Source organism: Solea solea, chromosome 14 (assembly GCF_958295425.1).
Source record: "Solea solea chromosome 14, fSolSol10.1, whole genome shotgun sequence".
NCBI classification, from domain to species: domain Eukaryota; kingdom Metazoa; phylum Chordata; class Actinopteri; order Pleuronectiformes; family Soleidae; genus Solea; species Solea solea.
This window is the reverse complement of record NC_081147.1, coordinates 25,289,309-25,303,798: the sequence shown is the minus strand read 5'-3', so window position 1 is coordinate 25,303,798 and position 14,490 is coordinate 25,289,309. Positions and strand designations below refer to the sequence as shown.

The following is a 14,490-nucleotide window of genomic DNA, read 5'->3' as shown; positions in this document are numbered from 1 at the left end:
TATGTTCTACGACAATTAAAAGGTGTAATTTATGCGAGGTGGAACGGTTCACGCATCTTTAACGCGTCATCCTTTCATTACTGTCTCATTTTCCATCTATTATTTATTACACAGGAAATATTTAAACAAAGCACGACTTAAACGCACGTAAACCTGCAAATAAAATCATAGCTAAGAAAAAAAAAATCGCATCTAGAGATTTCACGTAAATGAGTAAAAAACACTGTTTAATAATAAAGATTCACACTTTGTCGTCACACGCAGCTTCAGCATAAAGACACGTAAAAATTATTATAATAACACATTAGCACTGTAGTTACTTCACTTCATTATTCTGAAAACTTTTGTTGTGAAAGATTGAACGTGAGTTTTTTTGAACACAACAATCAGCTTTGATTGTCTTCCACAAATGGGAGAACTGTAGTGTAGTGTTGTGCAGCTAGATGGCGCTGTGAGGCTGCAATTTCAAATTTCATCCTCCTCTCCTCCTCCAAAACAAGCCCATCTGGCTGTCTCCCTCTCCTCCCCCTCCTCTTCCTCCTCTTCCTCCTCCACTACCCCCTTTTATTTAGCTCCACTATGTCGCCATCCCTCTTCTTCACCTCCAACCCTCTTCATCACTCCCATCTCTCTTACGCTCCTCCTCTTCCTCCTCTCTCCCCCCTCCCTGCGTCCATCCATCATTATTTCTCGCTCCCTCCCTAAACGAACACCCATCACCGTGTCCACACCTCCACTCTTTGTCGTCTACGGCGCTGCCACAGCCTGGGTTTCACCTCCCGAGGTCATCAGCTGCATCAGGCTTCCCGACGCCGGCCGCTGCACGCCGGTGGCCCAGCTGAAAAACGTGCTGTAAAAAACAAAAAAAGATGAGTTTAGGTGATTTTATTTTACCCAGTGACCAGGATATGCGACGTATCGCTGCGTTAAATCAACATTTCAGTTCTGTAAAAAGCACCTCTTCCTCCTCCTCTTCCTCCTTCTCCGTGGCTTAAACGCTTGGAGTGAATTTACGGTGGATTTCACAGTAAAGATGAAACATGAGGAGAGGAAAGAGGCGACTTAAAGTGACTAATAGTTCCCAGTGGGAATAGAGAATGAGGCATAACTGTATTTTTTTCTGTCATAAAATTATGACGGAATGGAAAAAAAAAAAAGGGGGAAAATATGCTGGAGGGACACACGCCGTGGTATTACAAGAGATTAATCATCGATTTCTAATCTGATCGCGTTACAGTGTGAGTTTGAGTCACAAGGGAGAAAATGACTCAAAAAATATCAACAATTGCATTTTCATCTTGGATTAAAAGGACGACAGTGATTATGCTGGATTAGTTAAAGATGACTTTTTTCAGTGTACAGTCGCCGTGGAAATATTGGAATTATGCATACATTTATTTATTCTGTAACTACACATGAACCCTTATTTATATTCAGGCAAATGTTGCTGCCTCTCTGGATTATTATAGAATTTATTTTCAGTCATTTATTATTATTATTATTTTTATCATCATTATCATCATCATCATTATTATCATCTTCACTAAACAAATAAAGGGAGTAGTTTTTGTATCATAACTGCAAAAAGCGATCGTTTTAACTAGCGTAACAAACCTTTTTGAATGTTGAATAATGATTTTCACAAAGTAATTATGCTGCGGATTAGACACGAGGTATTAAACAAACAAGAATGTAAAAGGAGTTAAAAGTAAAAAAAGTAAAAATAAGCTTAATTTCCCCAAAGCTTCAAACCTCCACAGGTTGTTTCTGTTCATTTGTTTCCTTCAGGATTATCTAAACTGGGTGAAAAACCTAATCCTGCTTTACTTACTTAATTTAAGCAAAAATTATGTGATTAAAATAATAGCTGACATTAAACTCAACCCTAAAAATAAAAAGTTGTTTTTTTTTTAGCTATAAACGGAACCACGATGATCACAAGTACTTACTCTGCAACGTACTCCAGCGGCGTCCAGGACCCGAAATCTGCGTCAGGCATGAACTTCCTGTTCATCGGCGTATCCAAGGTAACCCTGTTAAATTAAAGCAGATGACGCAAGAGTATGAAGCCAGACACACACACACACACACACACAGAGACAAATTACATTTGAGTCACAAATCTGTTTTTGTCTTTGTCTTCAAATATCAGAGTGCATCATTTAAAAAGGGGACGTGACCATGTGGACACAGAGCAGCAGCAGCAGCAGCTGCATGTGTTGATGAAAGCATCAACACATGCGTCACTGTTATTCTGTTAAATCATTGTTACACTGAGACGCATCTTTGGCTGCTTAAAGTGATTTGTGGCCGTGTGAATTCTGTCATTTTGTGAACGGAGCTGATTTGATCTAAACATTTAAGAATTAAACTGGGGACAAATTTGTTTCATTGTTTTAGCAGCTCAATCTTTCACATGTGATCATGCTGTGGCTTTGTTGAGCAATTCTACTGATTAAACTCAATGTTTACCAGTTATTTATTCAGATTCACAGCGATTACGGTTCAAGTAACATGCTGATAAAACACTCTCAACTCAACTTGGAATGTGGTCATTTTGATCCCATTTGAGTTTTTCTATTGGCCCACATACATATTTAGAATAGAATAGTCTTTATTGTCCTTGTACAATGCCACCATGCACCACAAAAAGACAAACAACACAAAGGAACATCATTATACAAGATTAAAAAGAGGCATTCTCTTAAAATAAAGACCCAATAAAGTGCCCAATTTTCTTCACTTAAGTGACCAGTTATTGAACAACGGTGTCTCTCTCTGCACTGCAGTGCAATTATCTACAGTGTTTTCCATAAGAAATACAATATAAACTAAACATACATGAAAACCTGGTTGGACAAAACGAGGATTTTGTTTCTGAGAACAAAAATGCAGTTAAATATTGGAGTAAATGATTCAGTTTTCTATATGTGGACGCACTTTTCAAAGATGGCAAACTGTCGTGACCCAAAAATCACAATATAAATCACGACAAGAGCAAATATGGTAAACAAAATTATTTAAAAATTAATTTTATGCTTGTTATTTAAAATATTTACACAAAAATCTTGTACCAAAAAGTTGCAAAAATTCTGCAAATTTGTTTCAGGGAATCAAAAAACATCTCCTGTGACCCTTCTGTGGGTGCCGCCCCAGTCTTTGGGAACCATTGGTCAAGATGAAAGTTGGGCTTCCACATGGGGATGAATAAAGTCGTATTGTACTGCTTTATTGTAGACACTCTACTGTATTGTTGTAACCATTCATCTTGATTGTACACCTCTATAGTGTCAATAAAATGTAAAAAAACAAACTTATTTTAGCTTCAACACAAATATTACTCTCTGAAAACATTTTAAACCTGTATTTCTGCACTTTGCCCAAATGTAAAATACAATCTGATAACCGAGAACAACAATAATCACAAAGAGGCACTGTTGTGATAAAACATCCTTTTAAAGTTGACTTTGCAGCGCTGTGATAATCCCCATTATCTGGCGTTTGCAGGAGAACGCTACACTGCTGCAGTGTTGTTGTATACGATGTTAGAGGGTTTGTGTGTGTGTGTGTGGGGGGGGGCAGAGGCTGCAACAGAAATGCAAGTCATGGGGCTAATGGTGAACAGATGTGACAGCGAGCTGGAGAGGCAGTCCTGCCTCGTTTTGTTGGCAAATGCGACCAAAGAGAGAGCAGGAGCAAGAAACACCCCCACCCCCCTCCACCCCGTACAAAAAGGCAATTTCCAAGCGCCTCACGATGACAGTGCAAAAACAATGGGGTTTGAAATCCAGCCAGTGGGGGTGAGAAGAGAAGGCCGTGATGAAAAGGCTGCGGCGCGAGTCGTTCGTCTCACACAGATCATGTGCACGGCCACAGACGTCCTGGGTGAAACTGGCAGCCTGATCCATCTTCTGCTCCTTCCTGCAGCTTATCTTCACCTCGCACTTACGCACCCGACATTACAGAAGGAGCGCGTTTGTGTGTACTCGCATTTGTTACCGCTGCGTGACGTCTGCTGCCACGGAAACAGCGATCTTGTCAGTGCAGGAGGCCGGAGTACAGCCCTCGTGTGTAAAGAGATTTTGATTGTATTTACACAGTATATTCACTCACTAAAACAGGAACATGTGTTTACCCTGGATTATTACCCTGGAATAATCTAGCATAGGCCGCGTTAACCCCAGGTTTACAGTATTCTGGATAGAGCTGAAACTATTTTGATAACTGAAGAATCGGTTTGAAGCTTTTTTCATGATTAAAACAAGATTTCCAATTGATTTTCCAATTATCTTCCTTTCTTTACTCTGGATCACAAAGAAATCATTCAAAAGTGAATCATTTTGGTTTATGGACAAAACAAGACATTTGAGAACATCATAATTTCCAGGTTTGACGAACACCGATCAACATTTTTTTAGGGTTCTCTGATATTTTATGGACCAATAATCGACAGATTAATCGATGATGAAAATAATCGTTAGTTGCAGCTCCAATTCTGGACTGACCTGGGTCTCATGAGGCAGAACCTCATTACTGAGGAACTGGTTAAGGGTTGAGCATTAACAGGTTATGGTTAAGGTAAGGGTTGAGGCTTTAGTCAGGCAGCACTCCAGGAGCATCGCAGTGTGTAATATTTCTGTGCTGCAGTAAATAAAGAGCTGCAAGTTCATCTCGACCCGGAGCACAACGTGTGGCTACAAGAGAAATATGAAATAAAATAAAATAAAAACACAGAGAGAGAGTCGCAGAGAGAGAGAGAGAGAATAAAACATGAGCAGAGAACTAACGGTGAACAAGTGCCTCGATCCAGATGAGGCTCCAGAGGTTTTTAAAAGGTTGTGCGTCTTCTTTTGTGTCTTGTTTTTACACGTTCCACTCGGCCTGTGAGACGGCTGTATAACGTTTATTGCTCTGGAGGAACGAGTTTAGTTTTAAAGTTTTGTCCTTGAAGATGCAGCGATGTCCTCCTGCTTGGACTTTTGAGAGATATAAATAATATTCAATAACACATATCTTCGCCGTCTGTTGTTTTACCCAACAGAGAGGGGGCACTTGTTTCTATATGGGCGCTCCTGTGTACTCACTGCTGCTGTGATACTACAGGGAAGAGATTATGACCTTTTCATGGCTTGTGTTTTGTGCCGTAGCTTTGTTAATTATGTCTTTTATTCAGTTTTCTTGTCGTACGTTAACTTATTTTTATTATTTCATTTGTTTAGGGGCTCCGTGTGTGTCTGACTGATGTGTTTGTGTTTGTTTAGTGCATTTAGATGTCAGAAATCAGCTGGAAACTGCCTCCGAGAGAGCTTGTGGTCCAGCTGTGGCTTCAAACACAGAGTGTGTGACCCCAGTGGTTACATTTAATTATTCCCCCTTTTTGTTCCAGAGGAATGAGTTTATGGTTATAAATATAAATGTAAAGCACCAGTGGATGAATGTTTATATGTGGTATAGGATTTCATCATGTTTTCTTAACTTTACTAAAAAGTCATTTTAAAGAAATCTTGATTGAGTGTAGAAAATATTCCAAGATCAATTATGACATTAATGTGGATACTTTATATTTTATGAACCGTGGCTTCTCTCACTCATGTGGCACATCATGTCCTAAAAAAATAAAATAAAAAAATAATCGTCTTTGCAGAAATAAATGAAAGACAGACTCTGGTGTCTTTGAGAAAGTGTTCTGTTACTTTCAGAAGTGCAGGTGGCAGGTCAAACACAGAGGAGCTGATTTTACATTCAATTAAAATCCCGTGGATGTGACTTCCCTCTGAATTAAAGATCGGTTTTAAATGAAGACTTTCAAAAGCCATTTTGAACGTCTAATGTTTTAATTCACCCGAGGTGAGGGATTTGAAACAAGGAGAGTCAAAGGAGCTCAAATGAAAAATGTGATTTCATCTCTTCTCCTGCTGCTTTTATCACTTCAGTCTTTTTATGATTCAGCTTTTACGACTGCTCCAGGTCGTTAACCTCTGTTACATTAATAGGACCTCATTTTTTAAATAGATTCCTTTAATAAATTGGCCCAAGCGTCATTCTTGCATTGCATTTTTTAAAAAGACAAAATATATGACACACACACACACACACACACACACACACACACACACACACACACAGTCAGTGAAGACTGTGTGATGAAAAGCACTTCATAAAGAAAAGCTGCATCAGTGTGTTAAATGTCACTTGTAAAAGAGTGGTTACAAACTACACAAGTGTCACATGAATGTCACCCTTCAGACCAATCTGTAGAAATGAATTAAACTATTCATTTATTCAGTTTGCCTCTCGACCTGGAGAAGGAACTCACATCTCGAGTGTCAAACACTCAGATACAGACGATAGGAAAAGCGGCGAGTTACGCAGCAGACGTGAACATTTGCTGTATTACTGCAGTTCCGGGGACTGAATAACAGAGTAAAGGTCAGCTGACATGGGTTTCTCTATGAGCTGTGAAAATCAGAGCGGTCCATAACAAATACATGGAGCCAAATTGTTTCCACATCTGCTAAAATATGAAATAAAATGTCTTCATTTAGATAAAAAGCAAACCATATATGTTATTATGTCGAGTCATAAAGCATTAATTAATAACCTATATGGTTTGTTGATGCAATTTGCACATTACAGTAAAAATAATAAACAGAATTAAATCACACACACAAATCAACTTTGTCAACCTTTTGCATGAAAAAATAAGGTTTTAGTGACTTTTTAGTGAGCATTTATCAAAGTTCCTAGAAGTAACAGTACAGAAGTAAATGTCCATAAAGTTATAAAGCAGATTACATAAATAGAATAATTATCCCAATTACTGATTAATAACCCAGAATACTGCTGTACATCATCCTTCATTCAAGGACAAGATGTAAACTAACCTACACACCTGGACCTGGACTCAATGGTCTTATTTTGTCCACAAACCAAAATGATTCCATTTTAATGATTTCTTTAAAGCAAAGAAACCAGAAAATATTCACATTTAAGAAGCTAAAAAATAAAATAAATAAAATCAGGAAACTTGTTTTAATAATGAAAAAAAAAAAAAAAAACTCAAACCGATGAATCGATTATCAAAATAGTCGAGTGATTGTTTCTACCCTAGTAAACTATACAAACTTCATGTCACACGTGCTGCAGATGCTCTAACGCAGTACTCACGGTAGGATCGCCACAGCAGCAGCTCCTGCCGGCAAGCCGCTCTTCTCTTCTGCGAGACTCTGACACAGCTGGTGGACGGCAGCTTTGGCCATGCCGTAGCCGACCATGCCTGAGGATTACAGACGGAAAACATTCTTTCAATCATTCATTCATTCATTCATTTTTAGCACAGGTAGAGACACACAGCTCATTAAATGCTTCACACGCTGTGCACAGGAGTGGACGGGTGATTTAGTGGAAAGAGGTCAAGTGGACGAACATCAGTGAACACGGGGGAGGTAACATTTGAGATTTTTTAAAGTCTGGCACAGCAGCAAAGCTAAAACGCACTGTGGTGTAAATAATGCACAAATCAGTCTGAGAAATACAAAATAAACTTTTCTGAAGTCGGTCTCACATGAACTCAGAGTTAAATCATGTTTTCTAGTTGCAGCATCTGGAAACACTGATGTTTCTCCCTCTGCATCCTAATGGCTCTCCTAAAGAATGCCAAGCATCTGTTTACGCCTCTTAAACCCGCCTCATGACAGGCTTAGAAGTTGTAGAACTGGCCAATAGGAACAAGGGGAGGTGACATGACTTTTCATTCAAGCTTTAGTTGTTCTGCAAAAACAAAACCGTGACTTTTTCTCTCTCTTAAGGGAAGCATGATTTAAGGGCGCAGGCTGCAGTTTAAAGAGCCCGAATTGATTTTGTCAATATGCGCCTTAATTATCCAGATTGTTCATTAAATACAACTCAGTCACTGTGCGTAATGATTAGGGGACAATTGGACAAACAGTGAAAGACAGTTGAGAATATATTAACTACATTTGTACACGTTTTAGCACGAAAAGCACATGTTGCTCTGTTCAGGCAAGTTAACTCAACACTTTTTAGATGCTTCAGTGTCGTGACTGTCCAATCAGGAGGACCGTATAGTTCGTACGTGTCCTTCATCGTCAGTGCATGAATGCAGGCCGCGCTGCGCTCACCTCGCCCTCTCAAACCATCGAATGTGATTCTAGGCTGTATATTTTGAATTTGAAACTGGTTTTTAAGGGTTCAAGTTGAATTATAACCCTATGACAGTATAATATATCAACTAAAGTGCATTAATGCAACTAGTTTGGGGTCAATTAATAATAATTTCGATAATAAACATTCATATTGACGTACAAAACCTAGATTTTTCTGAGCTGATGTATCAACTTGCAGCATTAATTGTGTGAAAATCTCTTACAAAACCACACAAATATGGGGAACAGATACATCTCTAAATGAATTCAATCAATTTAATCAGAAACTAATCAAATTGGTATCTTAAGAATGGGAATAAAAAGAAAATCTTATTTTACAAATTAATATTTTATGTGTTTTGTTTAATCAAAGAATGCAAGAAAGAAAAGTTATCTCTCAGGGCTACTTATTTCACATTTTTATGATGCCTTAAAGTTTTTATATTTTTTACCAAATAACTATGATCTGGTGAAAAATAAAACATCTATTTTAAAAAGAATTGAAGCCCTGTCACGGGAGAACAATAAACACGGATATATGAGGTGATCCGGTCTCATTCAGTGGTGTTAACACCCCTCAGTCCATGTGGATAATGTCTGTGTACAGACACAAATGCTGAGTCATTCGCTTGCTAAGTCTGCAGCCAATGAGCTCGCGGGCCCGGGTGCCGGCTGCTGAGCCAGGGGTTTTATACGGCTGTGGAGCTGAATCTCAGCCCATCACACAGTTGGCTTAGAGACAAGCAGGTGGGCAGTGGGTTTGTTTGGGACGTTTAACGCCACATGACATCACACTGAAACCTCCGTGGCTGCCACAGAAGCTGGTCAGATGGCAGTAATTAAGTAATATTGCTGATCAATAATCAGGTACAACCATAAACGATACATTAATCTGTTGACTCATTATTTGAGTCCTGGATCCAGCTTTCCATGGTAAGAAATCACAGTCAATAACAGAATAAAATCCAGCTGTATACTTGTTACTATAAAATACAATAAATTTAATTCTACAGTTGTGTTCTTGTATAGTTTGTCTATAGCAAATTGCATTTATAGTCGAACCAAACTGTGCATTAATTAAAGTCGTAGCAATATATACATTTGGTGAGTAGATAGATAGAAATAGATGACAATTATGCCACAAACTAAAACATGTTAATATGCAATTTAAGTTACGATCTACTAAAAAAAAAAAACATTTCTTTATGTAAAAGACTGTGCAATATACATTTGCATCAATAAATAAATGTATTCATTCTTAGCTTTTCCTCATGTTCCTCATGTTCCTCAATGATTTTCATGGTCAGTTACATTGTAAACACTAACAAACTCTAAACAAGAGTAGGAGGGAGAGTGTGCAGGTCTGTCGCTCAAGGACACAAAACAACACGTCTGCTGTTGGACAAATGGGCCATTTTGAGAATAAAATGATAGATTTTTGTGTTTTTGAAAACGGCCTCCCTAACCGCTGAATCCCACTGCTGCCCGTGATCTCATTAGCTCCCCTGGTTTTTGTGCTCGTTTTGTTTGTGGGATCCATTATATTGACACCGTTTTCCGATGTGTCCGCCTTTATCAACACGTCTGATCAGGATGTCGATTCCCCGGTCAAAGCCCTGAGGTGCCTTTTCTGACCTGCATTAATGGAATTGACAGGTCGGACAACAAAGACATATGTGCAGTGGTGGCCTCCAGTAAATCAAAGTCTGCCTGAAACCCTGAGCGACACGTGGATGAACCGGGTCACCGTGACGAGAAAGGTAAACAGAGATGTGTGTGTGCCTTACCTGCAGTGCCTGACAGCGCTGCTTTAGCTCCGGCCAAAGTCAACAGTCCGCCTGGTTTCAGGTGCAGAGCGGCGAGGTGACTGGAGATAGTGGAAGTCCACACACTCTGTTTCCACATCAGGTCTGTGTTTTTGTATAAATCTGAGAACGACAAGCAAAACTATGACAAAGGGGAGTCTCATCTTCAGCCTTAGATCTGTCGAACTACAAAACACTGTTGAATGAGTTCATGGTCACACGTTGCTGATTAAGCTCCACATGACCCTGTGTTTCTGAGTATAGCTGTGATTAGATCTTGTGTCGCTCGGTCACATTTGGAGGCGACGGCGACACAAACCTACGAACAGTGAATTCTACTGCTCAAAAAAACCTAGTTGTTGACCAGTTTGACAGGATAAACACTTCTTGTCCCCACCCACCCACGCACATCTGCTGTATACACACAAATGCTCCCTCAGACAGAGCCTGACCAAAGTTACACACTGCCACTTTAAAAGGAGATGCATTAGTCGATAAATCACAATATTATGTTTGGCTTTTAAAGGAATAGTTCAATATTTAGAAAGATCTTTACAGTTTCTGATGAGGATATCAACAACCCTCTTATTTTGGCTGTTACATACAAGTGGTCTGGTAGCTTAACGTAACTTTTTGCACGTGTAAACTCACAAATCAACAGGCTACGTTTTATTTCTTTAACCTACACATAAAACAGTGTAAAAAATAAAATTACATTGACAGAGAAATAGGAGCATAATTTTATCCTGGCAGGGACCAGAAATCTCCTGCTTTTCCAAACTTAATGCCACAAAAAATGAGTGTAAGACTCAAAGTGAACTATACTATAACTATATATTGCAACAATTAAAACTGTGTTTCATATCTATGTTTCAATCATACAGATTTCTATTAATACGATACAAATTTAAGGGCATAAAAGGTCACAAAATCCAAAATGCTATTTTGTTTAGTTTCCAGAGTCCTACTGAATCAATAAAAGACATTTTTGACGACACAGATGACAGAATATAAAGGCCACTGTGCTTATGAGTTTAAATTTAAAGCTTTATCAATCTGTTACAAGACAGTTAATATACATTTTTTATATATTATATCCATCTTATCTATGTTTTTTATCCAATTGAATTTATATCCTTGAATTACAGTAATTATAAAGTAAACATTTATTGAGGTTGTCCTCAAAATTAGATATGACCTACTTCTGGGTAATAAGTGATTAATGTTGTAACAAACAAACGGTTGAACGCTGACCTTTGGAACTACATTTCCCTCCGGCCCATCCTCCAGCGACGCACAAGATGGCATCCACTTTATGTTCTCCTAGCAACTGGGCCACATCCGTCGTCACCTGCACAAAACAAGAGAGATATCTGCCATCATAATCTGATCTTTTCATAAAGCCTCAGGGCTTTGTTGAAAAGATCAGCTCACACAGCAGGTGGGAAAATGTTATTGCATGTGATTCTGGGCTGCATTCAATTCAAAAGATAAGAGGAGATTCAGTGTAAGCACTTTCAGCTGTCTACATGAAATAAATAGTTAGTTGTAATGTGTTTCACAAAAGAAAAATGTGATTTCTTGTGTTTTGTCTGGTTAAAAGTCCCCGTTTTAAGACTCAAAACTGTAGACAGCTGCAAAACATGTGAGTGAAGTCACAAGGAAGGGATTAAAATAGTTGGACTAAGAATATGTCTTTACTACATGCATTTGGAAGCGAATCAGATCTTAAAATATGCAATAATAATCAATTTTATAATAAAAAAAACTGAATAATAAACTACTGTAGTTGAATAAAAACACCAAAACACAAATTGATAAAATCATGTTTTTTTAGGAGGATGAGTAAGCTTCATTAATGGAGTCAAATTAAATGACGTCCCTTAAAGTTTGATTTAATTGCTTATTTCAAATATAAACATACAGTACATATGCATAGAATGTTGGTGTGCGGTGAGGACTGCAATAGTTCAATTACTCACTTAATCCACAGCTAGTATTTTCTCAAGCAATTAATGTGAGTGTAATTCTACATTTCTTCAGTTTAAGTTGGTAAAAAAAAAATACACTTTAATAATAAACAGTGTTTGCAGATGAGTGGATGTGGTACTTTATTACAGCTTTTCCACCTTCTACTCAAATGGGACCCTGAACGCAGCATTAACTTAAAGCGACACTAAACCGGCGTAATACATTTAAATAAAATAATGATAATGATTTAAATGTATTCTTTACTCGACTCAGACTTGAACTTTTTTTACTTGATAGGCTGGTTGTGTCAAATTCACAGCTGACAGTTAGTCTAGCCCGTTAGCTCTGATTTCTGTGTGTGTGTGTGTGTGTGTGTGTGTCTCACCTGTCCTGCCTGCTCAGTGAAAGATTCACTCATTTTTACTATCACGTTTTCATTCGCCTCGTCATTTGCAGCCATGTCGATGCAGGCGACCCACTGTGAAGAGTAAACACGCAGAATGACGCACAAAGACAGTTAGCTTGTTACTTTAGCGGCTGTTAGCATACGTTAGCTTCCACTCACCCATCCTTTGGACTTGAAATGTTCGACACACTTGGAGCCCAGTGCTCCCCTGCCTCCGTAAACGATTACCCGGTTAGCGGCCATGTCAGTGTAGTGGTCAGCGGGTGAAGAGTGAGTGGAGTGGCCGAGAATGAGCTCCACACATAAATACACACGGAGGAGGAGGAGGAGGAGGAAGAGGAGGAGGAGGGGGCGTTTCCCTGCTGCTGCAACAAGTTGGTTGAACCGATGCTGCGTTCAAAGACTGTAGGAAGACTGTATCCATCTCTGTAAAAATAAACCATAAAGTTGAGTTTCACACATGCGGTTTAAAACATACTCAGTAGTATTGGAGTGGCCTCATGTATCAGTCGTTCCTTAACTTTTTGAAATGTGGACACAGTTTTAAAACTTGTAAATTGTGGCAAGAGCACATTTTAAACTGATTTACACAAACTGTTGAAGAAAAAGCAAACACCAAGATGATTGCATATCATAACAATGCTATACCATACATTACCATGTATAATATAAAGTATAGGTATAACACAGTTCTCCTTAAAGGTCAGTTATTCCCACTGCTGACTAAGTGTCTATATATATATATATACATACAGTATATATATATATATACATATATATATATACACATTTACTAAAATGTTGAAATTTTCTGAATTCCTGACTCGTCTCTCAACTTTCGTTGCAAGAAACTTGTAACGAAAGTGGGAAAGTTTCACTCTCTAAAAAGTAAAATGTTAGATGATCTTTAAAAAAAGAAAGAAAAGAAAGTTCAGTGAGGCTTGTGTCTCTCCCTACAATTTATTTTTTCATACAGTGAGCACTAGATGCTGCTATAAGACTGTGATGGTGATGACACAGCAGTGAGCTACAGCCTTCCCATTATTTTGCAGCTGTGCTGTCTGTGCTGTGCTGTGCTGTCTGTGCTGTGCTGTGCTGTGCTGTGCTGTGCTGTGCCACAGCAGAGTTCCAACTAGACATTCCCGGCTCTCATGAATAATACAAGCACGACAGCCTTGGTTCCCCGTCACTGTAGTGAAGCCCCCGATCTGTCACACTCACCTGGATGTGACACACATTTTTGCTACGGGAATAAATGGCTGGTTTGTCTAATGTGACACACACACCCATACACACACACACTGACACACACTTTTTCCATTGTTGTACACAAAGGTATTATGCCATCCCCTCCTGCCTGTCTTACTGCCTCCTGCAGAAAAACAGACACACATAGGTGCACATATACACAAACAAACATACATTTCCTTTAGACTGTGAGATGAGGAGGAGCTGTTTGGGTGATTGGAGTCAGTGAGGCGCATGGACCTCGCTTCTTCTCCAGAGATGGGTGATGTACCAAGGAACACACAATAATTATGTCCTACTGGGTGGTTCAGACCTGGGAGAGACATCCTGCAGGTTTCTGACAGTCGACAGAATTAGAAGTACGCCGTGGCACAGCAATCTGTGCCAGCTGAGGTATGTGTCAGCAGCTCAGCAACTCATGGCGTGGAGTGGACACAATAATGACGACAGCGTCAGCAGTGGCTGTAGCAGATACCGTGGCTGGAGAAGTGATGGCTTGACCAAAGATGCCAGCTGAGGACTGAGTGGTTGGTTGGTTGGTTGGTTTCCATGCTGGTGGACCAGGAACTGGGAAAAAAAATTTTTAAGTTCAGACATGTCAGTGAAGGTTCTCGGTCACCCAGGTCAAGGTATCTTCAAAATAGGCAGTAATGGATGTAGGATTTTATTTTAGGACAGGAGTCATAAAGGGGCAACATTTTACACAGAGGGGCCAAGTATATGTCCAACATCCATGCACACAAACCTTGTATTTCATAGGTGCATGAACATTTCACCACCCATGCCTTATACACACTTTGTTGTGTGTACACAGGGCTGAACAGATGTATAAGACCACCAACAAAAGCCACAGCTGCCCTAAATTAACAGCACTGGTAATTATGACCGTGGTCAT

The 14,490-nt window shown here is 39.2% G+C and overlaps 1 protein-coding gene across 1 annotated transcript; it reads right to left on the bottom strand.

Annotated features, from left to right (window-relative positions):
• Positions 1–210: 210 nt before the first annotated feature.
• Positions 211–12,668, bottom strand: qdpra (quinoid dihydropteridine reductase a). The gene is made up of 7 exons (XM_058650631.1): positions 12,507–12,668; positions 12,327–12,419; positions 11,225–11,321; positions 9,953–10,093; positions 7,168–7,276; positions 1,950–2,033; positions 211–850 (listed from the first exon to the last, which is right to left on the bottom strand). Exons 1-7 carry the CDS (start codon positions 12,588–12,590, stop codon positions 748–750), a joined length of 711 nt encoding a protein of 236 aa, XP_058506614.1. The 5' UTR covers positions 12,591–12,668; the 3' UTR covers positions 211–747.
• Between the last annotated feature and the right edge of the window lie 1,822 nt (positions 12,669–14,490).